General features: G+C 36.9%; 1 protein-coding gene across 1 annotated transcript in view; it reads left to right on the forward strand.

Annotated features, from left to right (window-relative positions):
- EXOC2 (exocyst complex component 2) overlaps positions 1–14694 on the forward strand; it is a gene marked incomplete at both ends in the record, with an annotated part of 122401 nt that overhangs the window by 3909 nt on the left and 103798 nt on the right. Inside the window, 3 exons of the mRNA XM_082015211.1 lie at positions 1019–1195; positions 2635–2761; positions 12611–12724. Of these exons, the coding sequence (XP_081871337.1) occupies positions 1019–1195; positions 2635–2761; positions 12611–12724 (418 nt within the window). The remainder of the gene's footprint in view (positions 1–1018; positions 1196–2634; positions 2762–12610; positions 12725–14694) is intronic.

Here is a 14694-nt window from a genome sequence, read left to right on the forward strand (position 1 = left end):
ATTAGGATCTTGCCAATTCTTCAGGACAACAAAACTCTGATTAGGAATATGGGAACTTGTTGTTCTAGATCTGAGAAAACAGTCCAGCTGTTCCAGCATCTAGAGTCCTCATCTGGCCAGAATCAATCAGATTGATCAGTTGGCCAGACTGCTCTGACGTGAAGCCCCAGGAAGCCTTGGACCTTGCATTTAGGCGTATCTTGACTCTTTAACTGTTAAGAGGTCATCTTAAACACTAAAGCTTGATGTATTTTAATACACACAGTCTGTTCCTATGAGAGAGCTTCGTGGCTAAAATGTATGTTGTATTTTTATTTGATAGCCTGTCATTTGTGACGTTCTGTAACATTCTGTTATGAGAAGGTTTAGAAAAGGAAATAGATGAACGTTACATCACTCTTCTTTCATACAACAAGGGCAGTTTATTTGGCAGAATCAGTGTCTTGCATCATGAATTTTTTACAGAAGAGATTAGGACAGAATATTTGGCAATTAATATTTTTTGACCAAAAACCCCTTCTGTGTTGCCAAATACACTGCTAAACAAAGAAGTTTGAAGAAACATTGTGAATATTTCGCAGAGTTTCTTTATTTTTTTTGCTATGCAGAGTCACACAGAGTGAACTTATAAAAGATTTTTTGCCTGCAGTTTTGACAGAAGTTTCACGTAAGTACAGTACTGAACAGCAGTTTTCTAGTGTCTTGCAGACAGAAGATCTATTGTATGACATGAAGTACAAGTTGCAGTAGCCCATAACTGGTGGAAGAGATTAAAATAAGCTTCGAGTGGCACTGCGTGTGTCTCATGAAGGGGCACTAGGACAAAAAGACCTGAAGTCACCTAGGGAACATCTGAAAAACATATTAATGACTCTTTCACTCTAGTTGGCTGTAAGGGACTAGAGAAGGGTCATATATTTATGTAAAATATGTGAATCATCATACATGTGTTTGCATTCCAGAATTTCAAAAGATAATTCTATTCACAGTAGGGTATCTCTTTTTTTCTTTTTCCCAGGTTTAACAATCTGTGGGCACAACTGTCTGCTAACTGCTGAATGGATGTCTGCCAGTAAAATTGTGTGTCGAGTCGGACAGGCTAAAAATGACAAGGGAGACATTATTGTTACAACAAAGTCTGGTGGCAAAGGAACTTCAACTGTTTCCTTCAAACTGCTTAAACCTGAAAAAATAGGTATTTTTTTTTTGTTCAAATTCACATCTGTTTTCTTTGCTGAACAAATATATGACCCAATGCCTCTTTAAATAAAATGTATGTTTCAAATGGATCCACCTTGGGACAATCTTCAGTTGTCTAGAAAAAGCAGAGTATATTGATAAAATGTGCAAATATATACAGACAAACTCATGGTATATGTGAAATTAATTGTCCTTTCTGTATCCTGATAAAACCCTCAATGACTTATGAAAGGTAACCTTTTATTTTTCTCTAAGGAGTAGCACAAAACTTCTAAAACTAAAAAAATCATAACAGATCCAGTAATTACACTTAAGTGTACTAGATAAATAAAAAATATAAACCAGCTCCTGAGCTTTACACCTAAATCCTGAGCTGACAGTAAATCCTATAAAGAAAGTTGAGCCCTTAGTGCCATTTCTTATTTGTAATTCAAACCATCCTGCAAGACAGAAAGTCTTAAGTATTTCTTATGAGATGCTTAACCATTAAAATCATGTTGCCAAGCAGTCTGGGACCTTTGCTTAATCTAGAATCCAGTCTAAATACCCTCTAGATTGAAAATGTTTCTTTCAGAACACTTCCATTGATGAAGTTGGATAGTTATCTTTTCTAACATAGGCGTTCCTACAAGAACTATTTTAGGCTTTTGTTCTCTGCAGTTCAGTGACAGTTAAATAGTGCATAATTTCTCCCAAGCTCTACAAAGATATTAATAATAGAAAGGTGAATCAAGTGCAAATGTTACACAGTGAAGCTTTTGGTGATGGGAGAGGAGAACTGGTATTTTAAAAAAATGTCTACATGTGGGGATGGGTTAATTTCTGGTGTCGAGTACCTGATGGGTATGTTACAGAAGGGCATGGCCAAGAGCATGGCTGACTGCATTTTTGGCTGAGGGCCAAGACCTATTTATTATGCCTCACCTTTACCCATTACCTGTGCTACGGCATTGGAAACAAAGTCAGTCCAGTGTCCGTTGAGTCATCCATCTTGGCATGTGGACAAAGTTCACTTACATGTAGGTTAGTGAGTGGCATAGAAAAGGGATCTTGTCTAAAATATGCATACAAGAAGACCTCCAGATAATTGCTCATTTTAAAAGTAGTAGATGGCAAGGTTTGGACAAATACCAAAATACTTGGGGGAATGAAAAATACTAATACTCTGATCTGGAAAATGCTCTTAATGTACATGAAACTGTGCACTCTGTAAGAGGTAATGTTTGATGCCCAGCCATGAATACCTTTTCAGCAGCTGTAATAAAATAATTTAGCATAATTGCATCCAGGTTGTTTTGTCATGTAACTTCCAATATATTACCTAGGTATGCATTTTATATTTATCAGGATTTTTCAAATTAATTCAGTATGTTAGAAGTTGATGGTGCTGGACCGCCCTTGTTGTTTTAAGGATCTGCACTTTGTTTTCTCTAGGTATCTTGGATCAGTCTCCTGTCTGGGTGGATGAAATGAACTATTATGACATGCGCACTGATAGGAACAAAGGGATTCCCCCCTTGTCCCTACGTCCAACTAATCCGCTTGGTATTGAGATAGACAAGTGAGTACCAAATGCCTTTAATCCACTTTTTTAGTGGTTTTCCCTATATGTGCCTTTGTGAATTCCAGAAAAGTTTAACAGTTTACAGGGCGGGGAAAGATTTAAAAATAAATACATACATTAGCTGTCGGTATACTATTTGGTGCTCAAAAGAGTTGTTGGTGCACATTCTATCCTGCTTCATAATCCTCATTTTTGGATCATCAGTTAGAATTGTAGATAATGTAAAAGCCTGATATATTGAACCCTAGTGATGTTCAGATTTTGAGGACTGGTAAATAACCTAAGGCTTTGGATTTATACATTGTAGTTATAGAATATGTACTGTTGCATCTGAGTTTCATGGGGCTTTTAAGGATGTTTAGATTGCTATCTATTGCTAAAATTGCACTGTAAAATGTGATTTATTATACCACATCAACTAGTTTATTTTATTGACATATTAATACTGTTTTCCAACCCACAGACTTCTTTACTTTTGTTTATAAGTATGGTGGAATTTATGACTTTTTTTTCTGAAATAGAAACTTTATAGTGAGTGATAAATGGAATTAGAGGGCTTTAAACAGGACACTCCAAACCTGACCAACTCCTAGAAATAGCATCAGGAATAATATTTCTCTTGATCAAGATACCAGCTCAACCAAAACCAAAGGCTATTTAAAATTAAACTGTTACTAGGAATCTCATCTGCTGAATACTCTGTTTGTGAGGAGGAGTGCACTGGAGAAAATCTGCAGCGTCCATTGTTACCTTGTTCTGATGGGGAAACTGCACTTTCCCAAAATCTGTATGGGATTTCTAGTGGATCCATCACCAGCTTCCCAGCCTCCGGCTGTGCATTTCTTTCCTAGTTTGAATATGTATTTTTCTTTCTTTTTCAAAGTGCTAACTCATTCTCTTTTGTAATAAGCTGAAGATTTTGTCTCAAGTATTTTTCTCCAGCCTGTGGTGTAACTTCTAGTAGATACTTCTTTCATCATCTCCAGTTTTCCATTCCTATTAAAATGTGGACTGTGGACAGTATTCCAGTGTCTTGTCAGAAGACTTCCTATCTCTTCTCCACTCTCCCTCCCCTGTTCATAAATTAAAAAAACAAAACCAACACATGGTAATCCTTTTTACTGCAGTGCTGCACTGGCAAGTAGCAGTGAGTGGCTTGTTAGCTGATTCTCTTGAGTTGCTACCTTTGCTGCTGTCATGGTCACTCATCATTCTGTAGGATGAAGGAATCCAGGCCATTCCTTTGCATTTGACTGTGTTTCTCTACTTGTTGCTTGCTTGACAAGTGTGTCTTCTCAGTCCAGATGACAGTCTTTCTTCTTAATATTTTTACCATCTATTTATAAAAAAAAAAATTGGTGGTAAAGCTATTATTGGTGATGATGCAAATACCGATGAAAGAGTAATGTGGGCTTTAGTAAACTTTACCTACGGATGTTCTCAGGTTTGCTTCTCCACAGATTGTTTTGGGGTTTTTTTGTAGTTAGTTCTTTAATCCATGTGATTATATTCTATTGGCATTGCATAAAGCTTAAGTTTTTAATCAATTTTATGGTAGCAAACCTCAAGCAATATTGATTTTCTCTGGTTACTCTTTTCAGTGAAGCACTTAATCTCAAAGCCCATATAATATGTTCTCAAACATTGTATGAAACAGTTGTGACTGGCTGACATTAAAACTAATTTTCTCTGTGTTGATTCTGTATTTGTTGAACCCTGCAACAGCTTTTCCATTATTTTATCTGGTATTTAAGTCAAGATAACTAGTTCTGTTGCATAATCCTCTATCCATATGTATCTGGCCATACTTCTTTCTGTAAGTACAATGGTTATGACACAATTACTTTTAATTTGTTCTTATTTTAACAAAACTTGTAATGTAGTATTTGATTTCTTAAGGAAAAATTATAGTTCTTACAGTTAAGACAGTGTCAATGTGATAGATTAAGAATTGTCTTCCAGAAACCTTAAGAGCATTAGTTTAGGATTTGTTTAATATAGTCATCTGTTTGGATGTTTGTTAAATAGGAATCCAACAGTACTATATTTTAAATGTTTCACCTGAAAGCATTAGAAAATATCATATTAATGAAACTTCTTATTTTGTGTGAAAATTAAATGTCAGAAATATGTACACAGAGATAGGAAATAAACTTTTTGTGAGGCGGGGAGAATAGGGATATATTTGGGCAAGCATAATATCAAGCCTAGTTCATTGATCTCCAAGTCATTAGAGGTGAAGCATGAAGATTATGGCAAGCACTGGTGTTGAAAATGACCAGTTTGAGAGAAGGAAATATATATATATAGTGTCAATATAACAAGTAATTGTGTAGAGGGATTGAGGGTTATGTTGTGGAGAGGGGAGAGAGGTCGGGAAAGAGAGGAAAAGCCTGGTCTGCCCTCATGCTGCGGGTGACAGCATGGTGTTAATAGTTGTTACTATAGGTGGAACATTCTGTGTTTAAAAACTGCCTCCCCAATGGAAAAGCTTTCATAATTTGCTTGAAAAATTGGAGCAATGCAATGTTTACTTTCATAAAATACTAATGCCATATAGTTTAACTGAACTCCCGTGTGTGCAAATACTTGATGTATGGGATGGGCATGTAATGAGAAGTTGTACAAGGTAATGAAAAAAGGCAATTATAAATTAAGAAGGGAAGTGGATAAGCAAGATATTAGCATTAACTGTTACTAAGCATGGGAATAATTTGTCACTAGAAGTGATAAAAATTGTTAGAATTTTGGGATGCTTTAAAATAAAAGAAAGCCTAATATGATGAAGAACAGTTGTGTATACAAGGAGATGGGACTCTGCAGCATAATGGGTCTCTCCATTATTAATAAACTTTGGCTTCTTTAAACTGTTTTTAAATGTGTGCAAATTGGGATGCATTTTAATTTTGAAGCTGAAGTGTTTGGCATTGGTATGACTTCGTGGTGTTTACAACACTTGCAGCCTGATAGCTGATAAGGAAGGGAAAGCAGTGCCTTGTATTGGCTATGCAAATAGTGGTAAACAAAAGAAAGATTTAAACAGAGGACCAGGGAGAAAAACAGTGAAAAATAGATGTGAGAAAATAGGATAGGAATAAGCTAGATGGGAGCATGCTGAAGAGAAGGCAGGAAGTGGGTAGACTACAGACTGAAAGAGAGAAAGAAGTCCTCCCTGTAGAAAGTGTTTTTTATTCATCAGCAAATGATACAGAAAATAAAATCTGCAGCATGGGTTAGAGTTAGATCACATATCTGTTGTGATTTTTATTGTTCTTTAATATGACTTATGCTTAGTCCTTAAAGTTCCTTTTGTGGGTTTTTTAAACATTGTTTATGGTGCTTTGTCCAGTTAAAATGTGTCTGAAAATTAATCATAGCTTTTGAATCATTCAGGTGGGTATTGTCAAGGTGTTGCAAATGGGACATTGAAATACCAGAAAAAAGATCCCATAATTAATAAACAGAAGTGCTTTAGTACAGCTTTTCATTAAACTATTCAGCAAGCACAGGGACAAAAATATTTATTCTGACTCAGTAGATCCAAGATTGGAGTTTAACTGGGAGTGACTGGGATTTAAGTGAACAAAAGGTTTGAATTGTGAGTTAAAGGAAATAGATAATAGTGGGTTTAACACATTCTGTTAATGATTAGAATGCTGTCTGTAGATATATTGTAAGAGTAATATATATACTCAATGCTCAAAATATGCACTGGAATTCGCTTTTCATATTCAAATGTTGCAAGGATGCAAGGTAAGAACTATGGACACACACTCATCCTCCTGGTTTTTTACATAGTCAAGATATTTTAAGTGTTACATGTAGACGCTGTGTACAAGTCATCATCTTTCAGCCTGCAAGCTTAACAAGTAGTAAGTATACACAATTTCTGGCTGATAAGTTCTTTGTGTTTCCCAAGCATTAATTGCTGTTCTTGTGCCACACAACTAATAAAGAATCTCAGTTGCTAAGTAATAAAATCATTTGTATTGTAATGAAACTTGAACTTGATGGTTATTATGTTTCAGTGGTGATTCTTAAAGTCATAAATTTATTCATAGAAGAGTGTTTGCACACGTTTGTTCTCCTGCCTTGCTAACAGTTGTTTGTTTGTCTTTTAAAACACAGAACTGATCCAATTAGATGAGATTTTTTTTTACATTGCTATCACTTAGTCTATATTGTGTGTACGCTATGAAGTATTTCACTTACACCAGAAAATACGTATTTAAAGTATTTAATCTGAGATCCAGTTTTTTAGTTTTCAGAATGGAGTGAAGACTGATACAAAGCTTATTTTTCTATCACCGTCTTTATGCTGGCTTCAAGTGCAAAGCAGATCTGTGCCACCTTCCTCCCCAAGGAATATTTCTGCCTGTGGTGTTATGCAGATGTAGCCAGAAACCCTTAAAGAAGGCTTAAATAGCTTGTAGGAAGAAAAGGAGTATACAGAGTAGTCGCCTCAGTCTGACAAATGTGGAAAGTTGTCATCAAAATTCTAACATTAACAGTGATGTTGCAGTACTTGGGTTGGTTTTAGCAGTTTAGAGCTGTTAGGAGAGGAGGTTGGTAGGTTATGTCCTACCAACATAGGATTGTTCAGGATTTTGAACAGTTCTGGGAGAGAATATGTGATGCCTGTTTCATAAAGGCACTGGTTGAAATCTGTTGATTGAACATTTAGATGTACGTAAGATTTGGGAATGAATTGCTTGTTCAGGTGTACCACATACTTTTCCCCTCCTGCGCAGCAACCTTGAATCAAAGGTTTCCTGCCCTCCTTTACCTACTCTGTCAGACTAGGACAATCCATTCTCTGCAAAGCAGTAACAGCAGCCAGACCTAGCGGTGGTTAGAAAACTTCTGCGTAGTGTTTGTTGTTTTGCATGTGGCAGGGGTCATTATGGTGGATCCATCTCGTACAAAGCAAATGCTGACATGCTAAGTACATTCCACATACTTCTGTATCCACCCACTCAATACAGATGCTTCCCTCTTCCCACGCCAGCTTCCAGAACAGTTCATCTGGGAGGAGGGAACAGATGATCTTACGCTGCCACCTAATGGTAAGCGTCAGCTTGCTACCACGGGATAGGAAAAGACTTTCTGGAGGCTTTGATACTTAAGTGGTTCGTATGGAAATGCAGTCAGCTTCATCCTTGAATGTGATGGACTTGTGGAAACTTTTATCACAGAGATGCACATGGAAAAACTGTGAAACCTGCGCACAAGAGATGCAGTGTATATATTAGTATATAGTCCTAGTTTTACAAAGTTAAAAAATACAGTAACACTTGCTGCTTGAAAGGCTGATGCCTCAGTTGCAGCTACCAGCCTACAAGCACATAATAGATTTCTCTTATCACATTCTGCCATTTTTCAAATATGGTGGTCATTTTGCTGTCGTATTTCTGATAAACCTAAGGCTAATAGGGAGTAATTGCTGGAGTGCATCCTTGTTTTTTGGTTTGTTGGAGGGACCTTTGTTAACACCTTCTGATTTGTCCTGTTTAGTCTACTTCAGTGTCCCTTGTGCTGGTCTTCTTGTGTGCATGATTAACAGAGTACAGCTGGTACAAAGCCTGCTTCTAGGAGTCTGACTGGTACCAGACAGAGGCAGGGGGGTGTACAGCAGCTATAGCTGGAGCTTGTTTATGCTGGTTGCTATTCAGAATCTGTGTTTATTTAAAGCTGCTCCTTTTGACCTATAAACTCCTGTGGAATTGAGGTTCAGGTTACCTTTTGGTGGCTGCATCCTGTTTTGGGACCTGCCTTTAATCTGCAAATATTGTCATGTATGCTGAAAAGCATACTATGACATTCTGAAACTCTGGGAGCAAAATAATCTTTACAGAAAAATTACAACTTGCTAAGCTGCGTTCATAGTCAAGCTCTGTTCATTTGTAGTCATTGCATTCTGTTGCTATTACTCAGCTGTGACTTCTTAGAGGCTGTGATTTACCCATGGAGATTACCACTAGTCTTAAACCTCCGGAGAATATAAATGCTCTGTATATGTGCAAGTTCTGTAGTAGAATTTTTAAAAGCCGATCTATGCTGTGATGTTAAATTAGATTTATTGAGTATCAGGCTATATAGAACCTAAAGTTTGGACTAGTGGAGTAGTGGAGGGAGGGACTTGTATTGATGGGCACATGTGACATGAGTGAATGGATTGTACCCTATGTGTTTTGAATCTAAAGTAGGTGTGCATGCCCTTTATGTAGAAGCAAGGACCACTACATCTAATACTGCATGACTGTATTAGATATACTCAAAATATGTTTGAAGGAAGTGAAAGTGTACAGTTGCTTGAAACCAAATTTATTTTTATTATAGTTCTCATTAAAATAAGCGGTATGTGAAATCTTAATTACTTTTCTATTTTCAATTGTTGCTGATGGATGAATAAGACTGCTTTAAAATGTTAACTAGAGGTCTAGTACCAGATCTGGTTCTGTTTTAAATAGTCTGCTTAAGAAAAAGTACTACTGTATAAATCCAATATGTGTACCTTTGCTGAAATTGTAAAGGTAGCGAAATATGTAGAGTTGTCAAGGATGGTAAACTTCTCTCTTCTTTTTCTGAGGTTTTCTGGATTCAATTTGTGGTTCCCAGTTTCTTTTGCAGTGATTGCTTTTGAATCAATGATTAAGTATTCAGAGTTGCTTCCTGAAGTGATTCGTGTATAACGAGCAAATCAACAGAAAAAAGATCAACAATTTCATTGTGTGTCAGCATGGTCTCAGCTTTTGCCACAAGTTCATGTTCACCCCATAACATTGAAAAGAGTAAAACAGAAATACTTTCTCAAGTCACATATGTGCTTGTTTATAAGTAAACGACAAGCAAGTTTTCATGAGAACAACTTCCAAGGACTTACTTATTTAATTTACTAATGGAAGTTAATGAAACAAACTTGTGTGTATGTGGAGTCGGTCTCTTTGTAGATGCATCTAGCCAGACATTTTAGAAATACAGTTGCTTTCAGTTTGAACTTTTTAGTGAGCTGCTTTGTTGTGAAGACAGCTGTAGCAAGTCATTCCAAGCTCCCCATATCTGTTAGTGGAAAAAACTACTGGTAAAATTTATGATAAAAATAAGGATACTACACCATAGAGTATGACATTGTTAACATACCGCACACATTCACATTCATGTTTCTACTCTGTTGTGACTATGTCTAAAATATGTCCGCACAGATAAAAGCATCCATAAACGCATTGCTAATTTATGGTTCTGCAGAAACACATCTGCTGGGAAAAAAGCTCCTAATAATTTTTCAAAGCAGTCAAACATCAAATTGAAAAAAACCCCTTCATTTCTGTCCCACTGTCTGTGGGCAAAACTCATTTGCAGGAATTCATTACATACCTAGCTAAATTATTGGTCTTTATCTCAATATATATAAAAAATAGGTTTTTTTCCTTAGGAATTTTATAGTTTATACATAAGCTTAAACTGTCACGCATATGTCTTACAATCTTGCAATAATAAGTAGCATTTAGTATGGTATATTTGTTGAGTGTCTGTGCTTTTTCTGTTATATCTGTTTCTTTTGGCTTCTGAGAAAATACATTGAAGTTCTGAAAAATACGAACAAAAATCTGCTTCTGTATTGTGTGCATGCACTTATATAGTGCTTGCACTGAAGGTCTGAGTCTCTTTTGAGGTAGCTGAAAGGGTGTTTTTTTAAATTGTTTTTGGTTTTAGAGTTTAAAAATGTAGTTGACCGCAAAGATGCCACAATGCATAGATTTAATATTAAAGCTTTTTTGGACAGCCGTGCAATGTATCACATGTGAAGTACTGTCCTGCAAATTCATGTGCCTACTGGGCACTTCTGACCACTTCAAATGAAAAGTAAGATATCTTAAAATGTCTTTAAAGGAGGGAAAAATTGAAACTTTCTTCTTGAATCCGTCAGTATTTTCTGCTAACTAACTGGCATTTGTGAAATTCAAGGTCACTGATAATCCTGAATCTCACTACTTATGTTTATAAATTTTTATATTAACATTATCACTTTTTCATTGAACACAGAGAAATGCTGTCACCTTCATTTTTAGTTGCCACATTTGTTTCTCACACTATTTTCCCTGTGTCTTTACTTTTTGTATCTGTCATCACTTTTCCTTGCATCATTTGATTTTTTTGCTTGTTTTTAAAAAGTATTATTTCATTCCCCTGCTGTATTCAGGTGCTACTGATGAAAGACTTCTGTGTCGTGTCATTATGTATGTAGGTCCTTTATATCTGCTGGTGCTAGTGGCCATTTGGATGTGAGTAGAAACCTACAGAAAAGAACTCTTGTTTCTATATAATTGGACTTTTTAATACGCCTGCCTTTGCGTATTGTGAATATTTGCTTCACTTAATCTGCTGTTTGCTTTTTGTAATAAAACCAGCTTTAGCTATCTTGAAATATGGTTAGATTACAGAAAAAACAAAACAAATTGCTGCTTTCATCTCCGTTCAAATGCCTTTTCACATGTATTAAATGTAATTCCAATAGCTGACTCTGGATTGCTACCCCACCCACGTTTGGTCTCAAATGTAAAGTACGGCAAGTTTGCATTTGTCTACAGTGTACTTTGTATAGCAGAGTTCACCTAGCTTGTGAGAATCAGAGAAGGATTTTACTGACACTTGAGTTTGACGTTGTGATCCAAAAATGACATAGTAATTTTTTAGAATAGAATATTTCAGTTGGAAGGGACTTACAGTGATCACCTAGTCCAACTGCCTGACCAATTCAGCGCTGACCAAAAGTAAACTTGTTTGCCATGATTAGTTTCTGAAGATGAGATGCAACTGGTGGTAAAGAATACAGTGGTGAGTGCACCTGGTGATGTACTGAGAGTGCATGGTGGAATGAATATGGCCAAGTGTTAAGTGTGTGTCTGGACGGAGGGATGAAGTTTGTCATGTTTTCATCAAAAAGTGCTTTAAATATTTTTATTACCCTGACTTAATAAATGGAATACATTTTCTCTATGATTATCTTTAGAAGCTAGTTGTAGTTTCAAAAATACTGTTGTAGAGAAACTGTTTTCACGAGGAGTTAGCTCGCATGCTCTCTTTATGCATTGTAAGACTGAATAAAAACAAAGCAAGCATGCTGTTTCTCACTCAAGACATGCTCACTTTTCCCTTATGTTGTGTGTACTATGAACAGACAGTACACAAGTGTATTCTGTTTTGCAAGAGGATGACTTTAAGTCAGGATTTCTTTAAGTGTTTGTATATAATGGAAGTATGCTCTGTATATCTTCCGTCATGTTTCCATGGGACTTCTGCTGCATGTGGACCAATAGACAATGATGGTACAAGATCACTTACAAGTTGTCAACCTTGTGATGTCCTGTTGTTTTAAAGTTAGATAGATACTGGTTCATGGCTTATAGAGAATATTCTCTCTTATTTACTTGGCTTGGTGTACTGATTTTCCTGTTTAAAAGGTAGAGTTGACTTTGAGTACATTCAGTGTTAGTGGTCCTGCATTTGAACATTAGTAATATCATGGTGAGTCTGTTTAGTCCCATTTTCTGAAGGCAGCAGTTCTCTTTCTTTAGAAGCATTTTGTACAGGCAACATTTCTGTCATATGTGTAATGATGAAATCAAAATGGTAAATTAGTTTTGCTTAGATTAGATTTCAATCTTTTCTTTCCCAGTCATACTACATGTGTCTGTAATACTAGATTTAATTTCACAGTGAGATACAAGTCTATATTTACATCTTGTTGGAACATAATTTGGGTTTTGGGTTTTTTATGTGACGCTTTTAATTGTAAACTGTTCACCAGAATATGTCTCACTGAAGAAATGAATATTCATTTTTCAGAGGCAGATTTCCTCAAAAAGATTTAGAGGCACTGTTTCCTGGGATGAGTGCTGATTTCACTAGTGAAAACTTTTCTGCTGCCTGGTACCTGATTGAGAATCATTCAACAACCAGGTTTGTTGCTGTCTTATAAATAATTGTTTTAAAGGCAAGTCACTTGTTGTTATTTCATTTTACAATAGATGTGTCATTGGTGATTGACGTTTACAGTAATACATCTGTAGTCTCTACTGCCTGTGGTGTTTCTGCATGGCTAGAAACTTGAATCAACCAGTTTGCTCAATGTGGTTATGAGGAAAACTTCATTTTTAACCAGACCTAACTTATGCCTACCCCCCCTTTTTTGTCCCTAGTGTCAGATGGAAGTTGTCTTGCTTCGGGCTAAAGCCCTTTATGAATCAGGAAGTTAGGCAGCATGACCTTGAGAAGAAACTCCAGGTGTTAACTGGACAGACTAAGAGTAAAATTGTTAATAATATCAGTTACCTTTTAGTTAACTCGTGTGGAAAATGCTATAGTAAAAGAAGTTGGACGAGTGAGTAAGATCTTTGAGGTAAATATCTTAAAATCTTGACCATTAACATCTTCATTTTTAACTCTAGCTCATGCTATGTACCTACATGAATGCATTACTTTTTTTTTTCATGTATAACTGAGTTCTGAAACTCTTAGCTGCTGGTGTTCGGATAATACTGGAAGCCATCTTTGGTAGAGATGATGAGCCCTTTTTTCAGCTGGGTATTCTGATTAGCATTTTGAAGGGAAATACCACTTTGCAAATTCATTTAATTTTTTTTGTTATCTAATGGTAGAAACAGGTGTGGGGGTGTTTTGGTTGTTTGGGGGGGTGAGGGGTTAGGAGCTCCAGAAATAGCCATTAATCTACTTTGGAAATATTTTAATTTCCTCTCAAAGTGATGGTTGATTGAAGAGCCAAAACAGCAGCAAGAGAACGTTATTATCTAATACCTACATAATGACAGCATCTTTTGAAATCAAGTAACTAGAAGAGGACTGATTCAAAATGAATTCTATCTATCACAATCTGATAACTTTGGGCATCATCAGATTTTTAAAAAAGGTGAGGGGATAATAGAGTGAGAACGAACGAACAGCTTTTGATGTACCTGTTGTTAAGAAATTTCCTTTATGTTTGGCCCTTGGACTGTTACCATTCTGTTGCTCATTCATGTGGGCACCAGTGACATTGCCAAGAGAGGTGTAGAACAGATGAAGAATGATTGCAGAGCCTAGGGGACAAAAGTGAAGAACATGGGAGCCCATCCCTTTGATTTACAGGTGAAGGGGAAAGCTTCAGGTGGCAGGAGATGCATCCTGTAGGTTCACAGATGGCTGTAGCACTGGTTTCAAAGGCAGTGTTTTATACTTCTGTAGCCATGGATCCATTGCTAAAGAACAAGGACTGCTAGTGAGAAATGGGATTCATCTGAAAGTGGGGCAGGAGCATCTTTGCCAGCAGGTTTGCACTTTGGTGACAAGGCCTTCAAATTAGGAAAATCAGGGGATGGTCATAAAGGCTTGCAGTTAAATAAAGGGATAGAGTGCTATCTGTGTGGTTCAGTGGTGGCATTGAAAGTGCTGTTGGGAATTACAAAAGCAATTGGAAGGGTCTAACCTCAAGTGCCTTTACACGCTCACATGCAGCCTGGGAAACAAGTAAAAGGAGCCAGAGCTCCACAGGTGGGATTAAACAAGCATATCACTGGAATAAAGTGGGATAGCTCATGTGCCTGGTGTTCTGTGATGGATAGGAAGAGGCCGCCTGAGAAAGATACCCAGGAAAGAAGAGAGGGACTTGACCTTGTGTGAAGGAACAGCTTGAATAAATAAATGGTCCCTCTTATGGATCAGGTAGCAGAATGGTTGAGAGCTTGTTCAAGAGGCTGGAAAAGGTGACCATCGCAGTGGGACGAGGAAGTGAACAAAATCTTCCTTAAGCAACTTGAGGAGGTCTCCAGAGAGCAGACCCTGGTTCCTATGTAAGACCTTAACCTCCCTGATATTTACAGGAAGGGCAGCAATCCAGGGGCCTTGTGGAGAGTTCTGGGAATGACTTCAAACAT

This window comes from Phaethon aethereus (genome assembly GCF_964289735.1).
Source record: "Phaethon aethereus genome assembly, chromosome: 2".
In the NCBI taxonomy this organism is placed as follows: Eukaryota; Metazoa; Chordata; class Aves; order Phaethontiformes; family Phaethontidae; genus Phaethon; species Phaethon aethereus.